Source organism: Pseudophryne corroboree, chromosome 6 (assembly GCF_028390025.1).
Source record: "Pseudophryne corroboree isolate aPseCor3 chromosome 6, aPseCor3.hap2, whole genome shotgun sequence".
NCBI lineage: Eukaryota > Metazoa > Chordata > Amphibia > Anura > Myobatrachidae > Pseudophryne > Pseudophryne corroboree.
In genome coordinates this window covers 251,186,741-251,201,603 of record NC_086449.1, presented here as the reverse complement: position 1 = coordinate 251,201,603, position 14,863 = coordinate 251,186,741, and the positions used below count along the sequence as shown (strand labels likewise).

Sequence of the window (14,863 nt, the reverse complement as noted above, 5' to 3'; positions counted from 1 at the left end):
GAAACGGCTGTGTGAGTGACCCTGTCGGCACCGCCGACTCCTGATTGGGTAAATGTCTTGAATGCTAATGTGGCTCCTATTAATAAGAGATTAGATAAATCTGAATCTCAGAACCAGACATGGAAGAAATCTGTGGAGGATGTGTTATCACAGGTCCAGACCCCTTCGGGGTCACATAAACATTCATTTGCTCAGTTGGCAGACACAGATACCGACACGGACACTGACTCCAGTGTCGACTACAGTGATGCCAAATTAGACCCAAATTGGCAAAGAACATCCAGTACATGATTGTGGCAATAAAAGACATGTTACATATCACGGAGGACCCTGCTGTTCCTGATACTAGGGTCTGTATGTTTAAGGGAAAGAAACCTGAGGTAACATTTCCGCCCTCTCATGAACTGAATACCTTTTTTGAAACAATGTGGGAAAATCCTGACAAAAAGTTTCTGATTCCCAAAATGATTCAGGTGGCATATCCATACCCCTCTGGGGATAGAGATAAGTGGGAATCATCGCCCATTGTGGACAAGGCTCTATCACGGTTGTCTAAAAAGGTGGCTTTACCGTCTCCTGACACGGCAGCCATTCAGGATCCTGCGGATCGTAGACAGGAGACTACGTTAAAATCCATTTACGTCGCCACAGGTATGCTGCTCAGACCAACCATTGCATCGGCGTGGGTGAGCACTGCTATTGAAAAATGGGCAGATAACTTGTCATCTGATATAGATACCCTAGATAGGGACAGCATCCTGTTAACTCTGGGTTATATCAGGGACGCTGCGGCCTACCTAAAAGGAGGCGGCGAGAGATATTGGCATTTTGGGATCAAGAGCCAACGCCTTGGCAATTTCAGCTACACCAGCATTGTGGATTCATCAATGGAATGCTGACTCTAAGAAAGCTATAGAGTCTCTCCCATATAAAGGTAGTGTCTTGTTTGGTGAGGGTCTCACTGATTTGGTATCTACGGCTTCCGCGGGTAAGTTGTCATTTTTGCCTTACGTTCCTCCACAACAAAAGAAAGCTCACCACTTTCAGATGCAGTCCTTTCGGCCAAATAAATACAAAAAAGGCAAAGGTTATTCCTTCCTTGCCAATAGAGGAAGAGGAAAAGGTAAAAGATCTCAGGCCGTGGCAGGTTCCCAGGAGCAGAAGTCCTCCCTGGCTTCTGCCAAATCCACCGCATGACGCTGGGGCTCCTCTGTGGGAGTCCGCACTGGTGGGGTACGTCTCAGGCTCTTCAGTCAATTCTGGGCTCGTTCAGCCCTGGACCCATGGATTTTAGAAATAGTGTCCATGGGGTACAAACTGGAGTTGCAAGACGTGCCCCCTCACCGATTTTTCAAATCGGCCTCACCAGCTTCTCTTCCGGACAGGAAGGTTGTAAGCGATGCGATACAAAAGTTGTGTCTAAATCAAGTCGTTATCAGGGTTCCCCCGTCACAACAGGGAGAAGGCTTTTATTCAAGCCTGTTTGTGGTTCCGAAACCGGACGGTTCGGTCAGACCAATTCTGAACCTAAAGTCCCTCAATCTTTACCTAAGAAAATTCAAATTCAAGATGGAATCTCTCCGAGCAGTGATTTCCAGTCTGGAGGAAGGGGATTTCATGGCGTCGGTCGACATAAAGGATGTCTACTTACACGTCCCCATATATCCTCCGCATCAGGCTTACCTGAGGTTTGCTATTCAGGATTGTCATTACCAATTTCAGACGTTGTCGTTTGGTCTGTCCACGGCTCCGAGGATTTTCACCAAGGTAATGGCGGAAATTATGGTTCTCCTTCGCAAACAAGGAGTCACAATTATCCCTAACTTGGACGATCTCCTGATAAAGGCGAGACCCAAAGACAAGCTGTAGCAGGACATTGCGCTCTCCCTGACAGTTCTACAGCAACATGGTTGGCTCCTAAACTTGCCGAAGTCACAGTTGAATCCGACGAAACAGCTGTCGTTTTTGGGAATGATTCTGGACACGGAATTACAGAGAGTTTTTCTTCCAGAAGAGAAGGCTCTGGAAATTCAGAGTTTGGGCAAACAAATTCTGAAACCAGCAAGAGTATCAATCCATCAATGTACTCGATTGCTGGGGAAGATGGTGGCGGCCTACGAGGCCATTCAATTTGGCAGATTCCATGCCAGAGTGTTTCAGTGGGACCTATTGGACAAGTGGTCTGGATCCCATCTGCACATGCACCGGAAACTAATCCTATCCTCCAAGACCAGAATCTCACTCCTGTGGTGGCTGCACAGCTCTCACCTCCTAGAGGGATGCAGGTTCGGGATCCAGGACTGGATCCTAGTAACCACGGATGCGAGTCTCCGAGGCTGGGGAGCAGTCACAGAGGGGGAAACCTTCCAGGGAAAATGGTCAAGCCAGGAAGTTTGTTTACTCAAACGTTCTAGAGTTAAGAGCCATTTACAACGGCCTTTTTCAAGCGGAACGTCTTCTTCGCAACCTGCCCGTCCTAATACAGTCGGACAACATAACAGCAGTAGCGCACATAAACCGCCAGGGCGGAACAAAGAGCAGGGCGGCAATGGCGGACACCACAAAAGTTCTCCGCTGGGCGGAAAGACATACAAGCGCTCTGTCAGCAATATTCATTCCAGGAGTGGACAACTGGGAAGCAGACTTCCTCAGTAGACACTATCTCCATCCAGGAGAGTGGGGTCTTCATCAAGAGGTCTTCACAGAAGTGACAAGTCTTTGGGGAATTCCTCAAATAGACATGATGGCGTCTTGCCTCAACAAGAAGCTTCAGAGATATTGTTCCAGGTCGAGGGACCCTCAAGCAATAGCAGTGGACGCATTGGTGACACCATGGGTGTTTCAGTCGGTGTACGTGTTCCCTCCGCTTCCACTCATTCCAAAGGTGCTAAAGATCATAAGAAGAGCAAAGGTTCAGGCGATCCTCATTGTTCCGGACTGGCCAAGGAGGGCTTGGTAGTATAGAAATTTTCCAAACCAGTGCCCCAATACAATGGTGCCGCACCCTCTGCCGAAGTGGTCACCCCCATTTCCCAAAAGTCCACAAATAACGTCACAGATTGCAGATGTGCGCACCCCCTGGGATCTTACGGGTCAATGGGTGTATTAGTTATGGTATTACTTCCCAATTAGTTCATGTTGGATGGTAGGTGTCTTGAGGAAGCTTCCTCAAAGGTTACTATTCCTCTTCTTTACCTTTCTCCAGATGAGCAGATTCATTTCACAGCAGCCAAGGGGTTTTCCATCCAATACGTTTTGCGTTAAAAGCTCTTTATAAAGGGCCTTTATGATCACATATTTCACTCAGTGTGTATTAGGGAACACAAATCGTTTTTTTCTTACACAGAATTACCCCTCCCTTTTAGCACCTCAGTGAAATCACAATCTGATTGAGCAGCTTACCATCATATGTGCATTGTATTTAGAGGCATGGATGGGTCAGCATTAGGAGGGATTGCTGACTCCAGAGTGCCATTGGAGAAGTCAGGGGTGTCTCCAGGTAAGCTGGCTCTCAGATACTGTAGAAGCCAATATCATGTGGCCTTACACTGGGAATTTAGACCGAGACATATGTGTAATTATTTATGGGGTGGGTGTGGGGTGCAGTGGCCCCTGTGTCGGTATGGCTGGGCGGCTTCAGGTCGCCACACCCTAACACTTTATTAACACTTATTTTTTCCCTATCACTTTGTATATATTTTTGTATTATTTTAATCACACCACTTACATAGCACTTCTGTGCTTATTAACCCTTATTAATTTTCACCTGTGTGCTAACCTGGGGTAGCCGACCTGTGCCAATGTGATGGGGTCCTGCACCCGGACCCATACCTAGTATTAGGGACCCCCAGTGACGGAGAAGCCTTGCCGATCGGCCTGGGGGCTTAACCCTATATCTGCAGATATACGCAACTAAGATCTCCATATTATCTGATTATTATGTAGTATTATTATTCTTCCCTCAGTGTGCATTAGGGAACACAAATTGTTTTTTCTTACAATTTTCAGAATCAGAAGACACTTCAGGTGATGAAGCTGAATCTTCCAATTCTGAATCTGCCTCTAGAGAGGAAGAGCACTCCTTGTCAGTGGATATACCCGATTCAATTTAGGCTGTTAAATCCATTCTGGCAATTGAGGAAGCAGCTGACCTGTGTTAAAAACTAAAGCACCTGTATTTAAATGTCCAAAAACAGTAAAAATAGAATTTCCTAACTCACATCAACTAAAGGAAATTATGCAAGAGAATTGGGTTACATCCAGTAAGAAGTTTAAGATTCCAGAGAAGTGGGGCTCTTTTTATCCTTTTCCTACTGTGGATTGTTTAAAAAAAAAGGAGGTTCCTCCCAAAGTAGATGCACATGTAGTTTGACTCATGCGAAAATCTACATTACATCTGGCAGTACATTACAAGGCAGTAGCAGGCTGGGCAGATGCTTTGGAATACAATCTTTCAACAGCTTCCAGGAAACGGCTATCCCATATTGCATGTATAAATCAGTAAGCTGCTTTCATGGAGGCAGCTGCCCTGGATATGGGTACAGTAGCTTCTCAGGCCGTATCCTCTACAGTAGCAGCTCGCAGAGCTATTTGGCTACGTGCGTGGAAGGCCGATTTAGAATCTGAAAAGGTGGAATTGTTGCCTTTTGTTGGAAATATTTTGTTTGGCACAGAATTAAATATTATTCCTGTGTCTGAAGCAGACTCCAAAAAGGTGACGTTTCCCTCTTCAGATTAGGATAAACCAATTTTCCTTCTTTCTGGTCCTTTCGGGCCCAAGGTAAAGCAAAAGGAAAGGCTTACAGCAAACAGTCTCCATCAGATAAGACTAGGAAGAAGTAAACTTGGTCAACCAGACGGTGAGCTTCTAAACTGGGGGATCCCAGGGTGGGAAGCCGACTTCTTTTTGCACGGGTTTGGAAAACTTCCACCACAGATACCTGTAAGATAAGCGGTGTTTCAGGGTTACGCTTTTTCCTTCAGGAAGATCCTTCCTCAAAGATTTTTTGTACCAGCTCGTCTCCAGTCGAATCCAAGGCCTTGGCTCTAGAGGACGTAGTGAAAAAACTACTGCAGTCAGGAGTAATAGTGCCGGTTCCTACTGCACAGAGGGGAGGTGGTTTCTATTCCAACCTATTTTTAGTTCAGAAGCCAAATGGATCCTACTGACCCATTCTCAATCTCAATACTCTGAACAAATATATCTAGGTGCCTCTGTTCCATATGGAAACCTTATGGTCCATTATCCTGGATCAAGGACTCGGGGGATTTCATGGTGTACCTGGATATCCAGGATGCTTACCTACATGTACCTATAGCACCTTCCCATCAGTGCTATCCTCCAACAACATTTCCAGTTTCAGGCTCTACTTTTTGGACTGGCTTCAGCTCCCAGGGTATTTACCAAGATAATGGTAGTGATGGCAGCTCACCTTTATCGTCAGGGAATAAAGATTTTCCCATATTTGGACAACTTGCTTATCATGGCCTAATCTCAGGAAACTCTGCAATGCCATCTTCAAGTGAAAATAGCCTGCCTACAGGCTCACAAATTAGGCAAAAATCCTCCTGGTGTTGGATACCAGTCTTCAGAGAATGTTTCTGCCTTTGAGCAAAATAACCGCATTACAAATGAGGATTCAGGAATAGCTACAGTCAGAGAATATCCATCCATGCAGCAATGCGAATCCTGGGATCAATGGTCTCGACTTGTGATATGGTAGAATATGCTCAGTTCCATACGAGACCCCTTCAACATCTGATTCTCTCCAAGTCGAACGGACAGAATCAGACGATAAGAACTCAATGATTCTTCCTCAGGAAGTAAATCTGTCTTTAGCCTGGTGGCTACAGACGGCCCATCTGGACAAAGGGCCGATTCAGACCTGATCGCTTGCTAGGGGTTTTGCACTGCTGCGAGCAGATCGTCGCCGCCCATAGGGGAGTGTATTTTTGCTTTGCAAGTGTGCGAACGCATGTGCACCCGAGCGGTACAAAAAAGTTTTATGCAGTTTCTGAGTTGCCCAGGACGTACTCAACCGCTGCGATCACTTCAGCCTGTCCGGGGCCGGAATTGAAGTCAGACACCCGCCCTGCAAATGCTTGGACACGCATGCATTTTTCCAACTACTCCCAGAAAACGGTCAGTTGACACCCACAAATGCCTTCTTCCTGTTAATCTCCTTGCGATCGGCTGTGCGAATGGATTCTTCGTACAATCCATCGCCTAACAATCCGCTTTGTACCGTACGAGGCGCCTGCGCATTGTGGTGCATATACATGCACAGTTCTGACATGATCGCAGCGAAAAATCCTAGCGTGCGATCAGGTCTGAATGACCCCCAAAGGGCGGCCCTTTTGGATCACAGATTGGGAGGTTCTAACAACAGATGCGAGTCTTCAGGGCTGCGGAGCTGTGGCAGGACAGTACTCATTCCAGGGACGCTGGTCCAAGGAAGAAAGTCATCTGCCAATCAACGTTCTGGAGCTTTGGGCCATACACATGGCACTCACCCAGGTAAAAGAAATACTCCACAGAAAGCAGATTCAGATTTGTTCAGACAATGCCACGTCAGTAGCGTACCTCAATCACCAAGGAGGTACTCAAAGTCGAATGGCAATGAAGGAGGTAAGCCACACAATAAAATGGGCAGAACTTCATCATCCAGCCGTGTCAGCAATGTTCATACCAAGAGTCCTAAATTGGGAAGCAGACTTTCTCAGCAGACATGGCATTCATGCAAATGAGTCTTCCAGATTCTGGTAAACAAGTGGGGTCTGCTGGAAGAGGATCTTATAGCCTCTCATCAAAACAACAAAGTACTCAGGTACGGGTCAAGAACAAAGGATCCTGAAGCGATCTTCATGGATACTCTATCCGCGAGATGGAATTTGTCTGGCTTATGCGTGTCCACCAATTTCTCTAGTACCGAGAGTGATTTGAAAATTCAAACAGGAAGGGGGCTCCGTGATACTAATAGCTCCGGCGCGGCCCAGAAGAAATTGGTACACAGATCTGCAGAGGCTGTCTGCAGATTCTCCGTTCCTACTGCCTCAATGTCCAAATCTTCCCATTCGGGGTCCCAGTCTCTACAAACATCTGGATCAAATGTCTGTGACGGTGTGGCTCTTGAAACATCAGTCTTAAAGGCAAAAGGATTTTCACAAGAGGTAATTCAGACGATGCTTAAAGCAAGAAAGTCTTCCTCTGCTCGCTTCTATTACCAAATTTGGCATGCATAAGTTCAATGGTGCACTGCCAAAAGTTTGGATCCTAGGTCCTTCAGAGCTTCTAGAATTCTAGTTTTTCTTCAAGCAGGAATGGACAAGGGACTCCGCGTGGCTTCCTTGAAAGTACAAGTTTCAGCATGATCTGTATGGTTTCAAAAGAATATTGCAAACATACAGGATGTTCGCACATTCTGCCAAGGAACGCTTCACATTCAACCTCCTTTTGTTCATCCAACAGCTCCATGGGATCTAGAAATAGTTCTCAAGGCTCTTCAGGTTGCTCCATTTGAGCCACTGAATCGTGTTGATCTCAAATGGATGACAGCCAAAGTGCTTTTTCTTCTGGCAATTGCTTCAGCTATAAGAGTATCAGATTTAGGGGCACAGGTGTGTTGTCCCCCTTTTCTGGTATTCATCCAGTTAGAGCGGTTCTTCAAACCAGATCTGGATATCTTCCTAAAGGTGGTCTCTAAGTTCCATCTTAATGATGAAATAGTAATTCCGGCTTTTCAGGGACAGGACTTTTCTGCGGGAGATGCATCATTGGACGTAGTTCGTGCTTTAAGGATCTACGTGGATCGTACTAGTGCCATAAGAAGGACAGACTCTCTTTTTATCCTCTATGGATTTCGTAAGAGGATAGCCTGCTAATAAGCAAACTCTGGCAAGATGGCTTTGGATGACAATTTCAGAAGCGTACTCCCAAGCTGATCTCCCTATTCTGGATAATGTCTCTGCCCACTCTACTCGTAAGGTACTGCTGGTCCTTCTTGGCCAGCCCATTGAGGTGTCTCAGCTGAACAAATCTGTAAGGCAACCATATGGTCATCCATTAATACATTCATTAGACATTATGCCTTTGACACACTTGCCTCTCAGGATGCTGCATTTGGCCGTAAGATTCTTCTGTCTAATCAGGTGCGTCCCCCTTAGTACGGGCTTTGGGAAGTCCCAAGGTAGATCCTGTTGATCACTGTGGACCCTAATAGAGAAAGCACAGGTTACAGTAGACCTACCTAGATAACATTCTTTCTCTGAAGTCCAGTGTGTCCACAGGGATCCCACCCCGCGCACCTGATTTGAGAATCTGTACACTTACTAACCTCTTACTGTGAGTATGTTTTCTCGCCTGAATAGGTCTCCCTCTCGATTAAAACTGCTCCTGCCTTGAGCTTTGGAATCAACTGAATTGCCTGAGCCAGGAGGGGGAAATATAGGGGGCTGACCTGGGGCATCCTGAAAAGCTTAACTGTTTGGTGCCCAATCCGCTGTCTCTTCAGCATATCCCAAGGTAGATCCTGTGGACTTCAGAGAAAGAAGGTTATCTAGGTAGGTCTACCATAACCTGTGCTTTTTAGCTATTAAAAAATACAATACCTTCTATATCTATCTCGGATTTTGCTTAGGACTTTTATTTTTAGCTTTTAACATGAACTTGCAACAATTCATCAGGAGACTCTTGACCTACTATTTTCCATCGTTTGTTGCCATGATCTCAGATGTACTCTCCTTTACTCTGCTTTGTACAGTTATATTTCAGCTTACCCAACTGCCTTTAAAGACGTTTTTAACCAAAGGTCTATGATGAACATTTTGCAAATGTAAATAATTAGATTTAATTATTGAAGTGCCTTTCGATAAAAGGGAGTTACTGTAAATGTGTGCATGACTTTTAAATTACATTTACAACAAACAGAGGTCCCATATCAAGTAATAAATAAGCTTATATATATCTGCCACATAGCACTAGATTTACACCAAATGGGCCATTTTAAAACTCAGATGGTACATGTATAAGTTGGTAAAGCTTGGCTTGAACCTATAGCCCATGACCATAAAAAGTGTTTGTAAATAAAATAAAAGTGATGGATTACAAAATAAAATGCTGCCACCCTGAGATTGCTCCATCAGTTTAAATATCCTCAGAATGCTTCTACTCCCTCTTTATGGGCTACATAAAGCTTGTACTTCAAGTGTAACTAATCCATGATTCTCTCTCCATGCAATAGTACGAATCTTATGTGGTATATATAGAAGAAAAAGTACCAAATGAAGCTTTAAAGGGAAAATAAAAAGGCAGTATAAGGACTTGTAAAAGTAAGTAACATTGTAAAATGGTTATTTTATTGTGTATGTATGTATATAATTTATTTTTTTGTTTTTTTACTTTTGGTAATAACATTTACATTTCACCAGAATACAGGTGACTCAGTTGTTTTCCCATATCTCCACATTTTGTGTGAAATCCTTACGTATTAGAGGAAAATCGGAGTTACTTTTGAAATCAGCACACCAAATAGCTTTGAAATTAGCCAGAGAATTGCAGACAATTTTCAGTGAATTTCAGGTACTCTATATACAGCCAGCAGTGACATTTTGCAGGCCTGTGTAATTAGTACCTCTTAATGCGGCCGCCAGAAATGAATACACCTATCTTCCAGCACTGAGAGAGCGTTTCCTGAGAAATACTGCTCTATGCATTTGCACTGCACGGAGCTCACGTGAAGTGTAACCACTCTGACATAATCCAGATACACTAATATATTGTACTATACATTGCAGTATAATATTAATATATTTTATATTAATATAGTTAATATATAAGTATACTTAACTTTTGTTAAACCAGAGCATAGGAAGCAGCAAGTTAGTTTTTAGAACATCAGTCAACCACAGAGTAATATACATGCATGGTATAAATATAGGGATAACTTAGATAAAAACTTTATTCAGCGTTAAGAAAAATTGTAGCAATTGTACACGACCAAACCCTTGCAATTATTTTAAAATGTTCATAGTCAAAGGCACTACAGTACCAATGGTGTGTGCGCATTATAGTGTTCACTCTAGGAGTGAAAAGGGGCAGGGCGCTGGACTCCGGGGGCACGGCCGAAACGGGGGCGCGGCCACGCAAATTAGGGGGCGTGGCCACGCCTACGTTATTTTAGGGGGCGGTTTAGGGGGCGGTGCGGCCCACAGACGCTACTATAGAGAGCGTCTGTGGCCGGTGACGTCACTGTTGGGGGCGTGCCCAGCACCTCCGTCGGTGCTGGGCTTCCCCCAGCCCTCTCCCAATGCGTGAATGGATGCCGGCAGGAAGCGGGCGGCTGTTCTAGCAGGGCGCCGCAAAAGGGGCAGGGCGGGTTTTGCCTGCTAAAAAACGGGCAGGGAGCGGCGCCCTGCTAAAACAGCCTAGAGTGAACACTACGCATTAGTCAGGTGACATTTAAGGCAAATGTGTTTGATCCAGAATTGTGAGCTGTAACCACCTAGCGCACCAAAAATGCTGCAGTAAGAAAATAAACGTATAAAAGCCTCATAGAGGACCATTCTCTTATTAATGTTCTGCCTGGTGTCTAACTGACACATCAAATCTGACAAAACAAACATTAGATTCTAAATCTCCTAAAACTATGTTACATCATTTTTGGTAACAAACCAGTTATGTTTTAATCACTATTGCTGAGAAGTTACCAAATGTTTAAAATATCATGTAGATTAGATAAATATCAACTATCAATTCTCAATACATTAGAGGCAGTGAAGAACCATTTGTCCAAATTAGAAAAAAAATATATATACACATTTCCAGAGGACATAGACAAAGGAATTAATAGTCTGGGGGGGAGCCTATGTTTCTATAAGAGTTCATTCAGCATGCTGTTCTTAGAAGAGAAATGCTGCATTTTGTTCAATGCAAAATTCCATCCCAGATTGGGGTACAAAATAGTGAAAGGCATCAGTTATCAGTTTTTGTCAGCTGGACCAATCACTTTTATCCTTCATATGGTCTTGTCTGGAAATACAATCCCAGATGTAATCAGTGTTAGATCTTGCAGCAATTAGACTTTTTATCTGGAATGCTGAGATTGGTCACCGCTTCTTGGTTTTCTTTCACCAGATCCACAGATTTCTTCACTTCCCTGGATGATAAATAAAATATATATCATATAAAAAAAATGTACTAAAAGTCCAGCAGCGCTGACACCCCCGTTCAGACTTCACAGCTTATTCCATATACAGTAGAAAAAAATATTTAACTTTCAATAAAACATTAACTCCATTTTTCACCTGATGGAAACCCTCATAATACACAGTATTACGCTTGATTTAAAAAGGCAAAGAAATGTCTTAATCCTTGCAAATATCCATCCAAACAACAGGTTACTGACTTTATAAGCCAAATATTTCCAATCACAATGATGCGTCATTATTTCATTTGTTGATTATTTTCATTTGTTGTAGTATTTGTGGTCTAAAAATCCTAACTGAAACACGCGACACACACTCCATAAGAGCCAAATGCAATTTATATTCCACTTTTATGGCTTTCTTGGAAATATTATATGTGTCAGAAACATTGTTTATATTCAAAATCAAATAGTCAGATATGTAGTAAAATCCATTAACTTTTATTAAATCCAAACTGTTCCATAGCGTATCTCTCCACACTAGGGTGCTTTATGCTTCACATAAGCACCCTTATACAGGTCTGAAAAGGGGTTTAAATGAGCTCACCGGGCCTTCAGGACACCAGAAATAATGCGGTATTTCCCAGCATGTGGACAGATGTTTAACCTGGGACCTCCGTAACGCTGTACCGCTAGCTCTCCTGTGTATTCTCGGTCACTTCAAGTGCAACAGCGCTGCCGACTTCACCTCTGCTCTACTTATATTTGTAGGGCAGTACAGTTGAACTGTCTTTTAAAAGCAGCTGCAGTAACTCAGAAGCGCTCTATTTGGAAGGTTTAATACACCCTTGATTGATAAATGTACACATATCTTGTGTGAAGACGTTCTCACAACACACAAGCTTGTGTACCTGTGCATTCTCGCGTCCTGGCACCCCTGTTCCCCATCCTCTCTACTGTCCTCCCAACCCCCATACCATGCTTTGCTTCAGCAGCTTCATACTCAGCAAAGAGGCGGAAGCCACCAGGGACCAGGAATGGGGAGCCATGTGGCATTGCGTCTGGCACTGGTCGCACTGCCCTCAATATGGCCCTGCATGTTTGTTATCCTGAATACAATAGTGCAGTGGTTCTCAACCTCACCCCTCAGATTTCCTCAAAAGGTCAGATTTAGAGGATGTCTGTCTGTGGAAGCAGGTGGGATAATTACTGACCACCTGTGCATGATTAAAGCAATCCACAAAGCATGACCTGTTGAAGGTCTGGAGTTGAATAGTTGGACCCCTCACTATAATTACCCTTTCTCAATTTGAAGAAAAAACTTATAGCTAAATGAATGTCCATATTCTGCTTCTGAAAGTGGTGATTTATGATACTAATAAAATACTTAATATCCTTATTCCACCATAATTCCACACAGCGAAGCCACAGTTACATTTTAAATCTGTAAAAATCTATAAAACAGGAATGTATTAAAAATAAGAATTTACTTACCGATAATTCTATTTCTCATAGTCCGTAGTGGATGCTGGGGACTCAGTCAGGACCATGGGGAATAGCGGCTCCGCAGGAGACAGGGCACAAAAGCAAGCTTTTAGGATCACATGGTGTGTACTGGCTCCTCCCCCTATGACCCTCCTCCAAGCCTCAGTTAGGTACTGTGCCCGGACGAGCGTACACAATAAGGAAGGATCTTGAATCCCGGGTAAGACTCATACCAGCCACACCAATCACACCGTACAACTTGTGATCTGAACCCAGTTAACAGTATGATAACACAGAAGTAGCCTCTAAAAAAAGATGGCTCACAACAATAATAACCCGATTTTTGTAACAATAACTATGTACAAGTATTGCAGACAATCCGCACTTGGGATGGGCGCCCAGCATCCACTACGGACTATGAGAAATAGAATTATCGGTAAGTAAATTCTTATTTTCTCTAACGTCCTAGTGGATGCTGGGGACTCCGTCAGGACCATGGGGATTATACCAAAGCTCCCAAACGGGCGGGAGAGTGCGGATGACTCTGCAGCACCGAATGAGAGAACTCCAAGTCCTCTTTAGCCAGAGTATCAAATTTGTAAAATTTTACAAACGTGTTCTCCCCTGACCACGTAGCTGCTCGGCAAAGTTGTAAGGCCGAGACCCCTCGGGCAGCCGCCCAAGATGAGCCCACCTTCCTTGTGGAGTGGGCTTTAACAGTTTTAGGCTGTGGCAGGCCTGCCACAGAATGTGCAAGTTGGATTGTGCTACAGATCCAACGAGCAATCGTCTGCTTAGACGCAGGAGCACCCATCTTGTTGGGTGCATACAAGATAAACAACGAGTCAGATTTTCTGACTCCAGCTGTCCTTGAAATATATATTTTCAATGCTCTGACAACGTCCAGTAACTTGGAGTCCTCCAAGTCGCTAGTAGCCGCAGGCACCACAATAGGCTGGTTCAAGTGAAAAGCCGAAACCACCTTAGGGAGAAAATGAGGACGTGTCCGCAGTTCTGCCCTGTCCGAATGGAAAATCAGATATGGGCTTTTGTACGATAAAGCCGCCAACTCTGAAACTCTCCTGGCTGAAGCCAGGGCCAGTAGCATGGTTACTTTCCATGTAAGATACTTCAAATCTACCGATTTGAGAGGCTCAAACCAATGAGATTTGAGAAAATCCAAAACTACGTTTAGATCCCACGGTGCCACTGGAGGCACAATTGGGGGCTGTATATGTAGTACACCCTTGACAAAAGTTTGTACTTCAGGCACTGAAGCCAATTCTTTCTGGAAGAAAATTGATAAGGCCGAAATTTGAACTTTAATAGACCCCAATTTTAGGCCCATAGACAATCCTGCCTGCAGGAAATGTAGGAATCGACCCAATTGAAATTCTTCCGTTGGGGCCTTCTTGGCTTCACACCACGCAACATATTTTCTCCAAATGCGGTGATAATGTTGTGCGGTCACTTCCTTCCTAGCTTTAATCAAGGTAGGAATAACTTCCTCTGGAATGCCCTTTTCTTTTAGAATCCGGCGTTCAACCGCCATGCCGTCAAACGCAGTCACGGTAAGTCTTGGAACATACAAGGTCCCTGCTGAAGCAGATCCCTTCTTAGAGGTAGAGGCCACGGATCTTCCGTGAGCATCTCTTGAAGTTCCGGGTACCAAGTTCTTCTTGGCCAATCCGGGGCCACTAGTATTGTTCTTACTCCCCTTTTCCGTATAATTCTCAGTACCTTTGGTATGAGAGGCAGAGGAGGGAACACATACACTGACTGGTACACCCACGGTGTTACCAGAGCGTCCACAGCTATTGCCTGAGGGTCTCTTGACCTGGCGCAATATCTGTCCAGTTTTTTGTTGAGGCGAGACGCCATCATGTCCACCTTTGGTTTTTCCCAATGGTTCACAATCATGTGGAAAACTTCTGGATGAAGTCCCCACTCTCCCGGGTGAAGGTCGTGTCTGCTGAGGAAATCTGCTTCCCAGTTGTCCACTCCCGGGATGAACACTGCTGACAGTGCTATGACATGATTTTCCGCCCAGCGAAGAATCCTTGCAGCTTCTGTCATTGCTCTTCTGCTTCTCGTGCCGCCTTGTCTGTTTACGTGGGCGACTGCCGTGATGTTGTCCGACTGGATCAACACCGGCTGACCCTGAAGCAGCGGTTTCGCCATGTTTAGAGCATTGTAGATCGCTCTTAGCTCCAGTATATTTATGTGAAGATACTTCT

At 44.4% G+C, this 14,863-nt stretch overlaps 1 protein-coding gene across 1 annotated transcript in view; it reads right to left on the bottom strand.

The window, feature by feature from the left end:
- Positions 1-9,938: 9,938 nt before the first annotated feature.
- The window catches only part of LOC134931961 (ras and EF-hand domain-containing protein-like), a 94,645-nt gene continuing 89,720 nt past the window's right edge, over positions 9,939-14,863 (bottom strand). Inside the window, exon 17 of the mRNA XM_063925871.1 lies at positions 9,939-11,153. Within this exon, the coding sequence (XP_063781941.1) occupies positions 11,057-11,153 (97 nt within the window). The 3' untranslated portion in view covers positions 9,939-11,056. The remainder of the gene's footprint in view (positions 11,154-14,863) is intronic.